Below are 3,621 nucleotides of genomic sequence, written 5' to 3'. Positions count from 1 at the left end.
CTCCTGAGAAACAACAAAGACTGCCCTCTGGCCTCCACACTCAAGGTTGACCTCTGGTTTCTACATGCAAGCACACACATATGAACCTCCACAAACATATATATATATACATATACAGACACAGAAGAAAATATGAGAGACAATGTCTACTGCCTCAGGAATGTCAACTGTATTTCTCCTGCTATTACTAACAGTTATTACTACTATCCATGAAAGCCAAAGTAAGTTTAAATAGAATTGGGTCTCTCAACCAAGTATATTTAAAGCCAAAATCAAAAAGGAGGTGTTGTCTACAATCCTTTAGAATATATACTCCAGAGAAAAACAAAATTAAAAGTATGTTCTTTTCAATTTTCTTTTATAAGTATTTTCTATGATCTGATTATACCTACAAAGTTAATAAGCTGCATTTCTTTCTTAAACTAAGTACTGACAACAGTGTTAAGTTTGTAAATTTTACAAGATCAGAGACCATTTCTATATTCTTAGCTGTTTTATCTCCTCTCTCCCAAAATAGTCTAACACGGAGCCTAAAATGTGCCCAGTGTTTATTTTCATTAATGAAGAACTTTTGTCATAGCAATTAATTATCAATTTCATTCCAAGAATGGAGCACACTTTGGTATCAAGACAACAGAGAAATGCTATGGCAAAGCAATTCAGCCTGACAGCATGTGAGAGGACACAGACTATAGAAAGATTGGGTTTGCTCAGGATTTGCTAGGATGCCCTTGAAGACGGGGTAGACAGTTCAACTTAGAATTTAATATTGTGACTATACCACAGGGCAGAAGCAAAACAAATGCAACTCATATGGTAAAACACACACACACACACACACACACACACACACAAATTACTCTAGTTTTTGTACATTAGCTGATACTACAAGGGTGAATACGCCAGGTCTTAAGATCATATGTAGTTTTCTTCTAATGTGCTTCCATTCATTGCCCTAAGATAGAAGGACATTTTATGAGTCGCTGAGAACCAGACTGCTAAGATCCATCTAAGAACAACAAGGAATAGATTCATAGGGAACACTTTGAAGCAAGAGGGAGTAAGGCAGTGCTTTAATGCTGTAATGGAAAGAACACTTCAGAAGCCCAGCAAGACGATTGGTGACTCAGTACAATCTCCCTCCACCCTATAACGCTCTACAACAAAAAGGCCCCCTGGCCTACCAGGATTCTGTCACTGAATATAACAATGAAATGAAATGGAAAGCCTCCACCTACCAAGCGATCCGCAGAAAACATGAAGTCCCCTCTACTGGCTGTCCTATTAAAAAAAAAAAAAACAGTACAGTTTTAGTCTACATTCAAGCTTCACATCGTAACACTGATATTAAGACCTATTACATACTGCGAGCTGAAATGCTTACACGTACAGACTCTTATTGTGGCAATATGTTTTTACTAGGAGGCACACATTAAAATGAGATGACTTCATAAGTATTATTGGAAATGTTTATTTGATTACTTGGTATCAACACTCAAGATAGGAATGGAAAAGATGATGCAGTTCCCACTGAGCTGTCAGAGATCGAAGATTCCTCTGGAAGATGACAGCAAGGCTCAAACTGAGAAGAAAACGTGAGAGTAAGAAAACTAGCTTCCTCCACTCTCCCTTCAGTTTGCCTTGCTTTCTAGGCACACAATAGGGATAAATAACCCATCTACTTTGTCTCTGGTCCTTTTTGGAATTATACAAGTTAAAATAAGTCCCCCGTTTTTATCACTTCTTTCAAGAATGTGCAACTTAATTTCTAAGACCTCTTTCCCAAATCATTTATGACTTGTTCCTTTTCATTCCCTAGATTTTTTTTTCTGTCATTTTCTTATGCATTCCCTTCTGGTTAATACCACCCTATCCTGAGGTACTCAGGCAATAGTAATGCAATCTTGCACATACCCACAAGCTGTTAACCAATCCCCCCCCAGCAAAATGTTAAGAGGCTGATGGTTTCTCTACATGTGAAATTCTAATATTATTTCTCTTTTTTTCTTTCATGTAAGTTAAACATTTTGATAGAATGAATTAGTTCACAGCTTGTGTACTTAAAATTCCCTACCTGCCTATCCAAAATATACTAAAATGTCCCTCATGACAGCATCAAAAGGGCAAATGCAAGTGCCTATTAGCTCGGCAGATAATTCATCACTTTTTTTTTTCTGCATGTGCACTTGCTTTTCTAACAGAAGAAAGCAATAAAATGTACCAGACACAAATAATATTGCGTTTCTTACAGTAACCACAGCTCTATGAAATTATAGATGTTAACTCCCTAAACTATAAGCATAATTAAGCAAGAGCAAGACTATGTGTTTGTAGTCTCAATATTCTATTCCCTAGACTCAAAACTTCTATACTCGCACATACATGTGAGCACCTATATACATGAGAAGCTGTACAAAACAGGCTCTGTTATGTGTGCTGCTGTTTTCAAATGAGACCAGTGTCTTTCATTTCTATAATTCATCTTCAAAACACACTTGTCAAGGAAGTGAGAAGGAGAGAGCTATTAAAAAAAAATACTGTTCTCACTGGTGGACCTATGCAAACGTTTCAGCAGCCAAAACATACCTTTTCACAAGGGAAGAAAAGTATGACGTTTCCAGTTTATTTTAGAAGTTTAATGCATTCCTTTAAATGTTTTATATGTATTTTGTTTTATGCATATGCATGTATGTATATCCATGCACCATGTACACACTTGATGCCCATGGGGAATAGAAGGGGGCAGCTGATTCTCTGGAATTAGAATCATAGAACTGCCATGTCAATCCTGGGATCAGAACAGGGTCGTCTGCAAGCCACCGAGCCAGCCATCAAGTCTGAAGTTTTCTTAAAGAAATATCCTATGATATATTTTGATAACATCTTCTTTTTACACTTCTCAACACATCAAGTTATTACACAGAGAAGTTGTACCAGGCAAAGTGATTAGAGATATCACCATCTGTTGTTTTTACTTTCAATACCTTTCATACCCTCTCTCCCCCCAAATCAGCTTTAGCTGGTAACCTTTGCATAATAAGCACTTTAATCTACATTCTACAAAAGATATACACTGAGACTATAATAGGAAATGTCTTCTCTTGACAGTTATTTGACCTACAAATGAAATCATCCACTGTTCCAAGTTACTCCACTATAAACAATAATTACTATCTTGCCTTTTGTTATTTTAGACAAACTTCAACTCATACTATTTACTTTAAATCAACTTAGAAATTAAAGTAAAGCTAGAATACAATAAGATGATTCCATTTTTAAAAATTCCACAGTGCCTTAACCTTGCTGAGAATAGTTTCATAAAAAACAGAATTTTCTTATCAGATAGATTAAGCTGCTTGAATTTTCTGAATTCTTCCTTTAGGCCCAATACTGGTCTGAATCATTTGTTTTACAATGTGTTTTAATGGAAACTAGACTTCAGGTATTATTCATGCTTTGTTTCAAATCATAATTACTCAAGTTGTTTCAAAACCATTAAGAAAATTTTGTTCCACAGAAACAAAGCTTTGTAAAAAACCAGCTATCTTCTAATAACAGGCTAAAATAATGTGATGTAAAACAACCATAAAGGAAAATCACATATCCCTAGAGTATTCTTTT

At 35.7% G+C, this 3,621-nt stretch overlaps 1 protein-coding gene across 2 annotated transcripts in view; it reads right to left on the bottom strand.

Moving 5' to 3' along the window:
• Uprt (uracil phosphoribosyltransferase homolog) overlaps positions 1-3,621 on the bottom strand; it is a 23,849-nt gene that overhangs the window by 11,088 nt on the left and 9,140 nt on the right. For both annotated transcript variants that reach the window (XM_031366325.1, XM_031366324.1), the window contains one exon: positions 1,239-1,281. In XM_031366325.1, the coding sequence (XP_031222185.1) occupies positions 1,239-1,281 (43 nt within the window). The remainder of the gene's footprint in view (positions 1-1,238; positions 1,282-3,621) is intronic.

This window comes from Mastomys coucha, chromosome X (genome assembly GCF_008632895.1).
Source record: "Mastomys coucha isolate ucsf_1 chromosome X, UCSF_Mcou_1, whole genome shotgun sequence".
Classification (NCBI taxonomy): Eukaryota; Metazoa; Chordata; class Mammalia; order Rodentia; family Muridae; genus Mastomys; species Mastomys coucha.
This window is presented reverse-complemented; position numbering and strand designations above follow the sequence as displayed.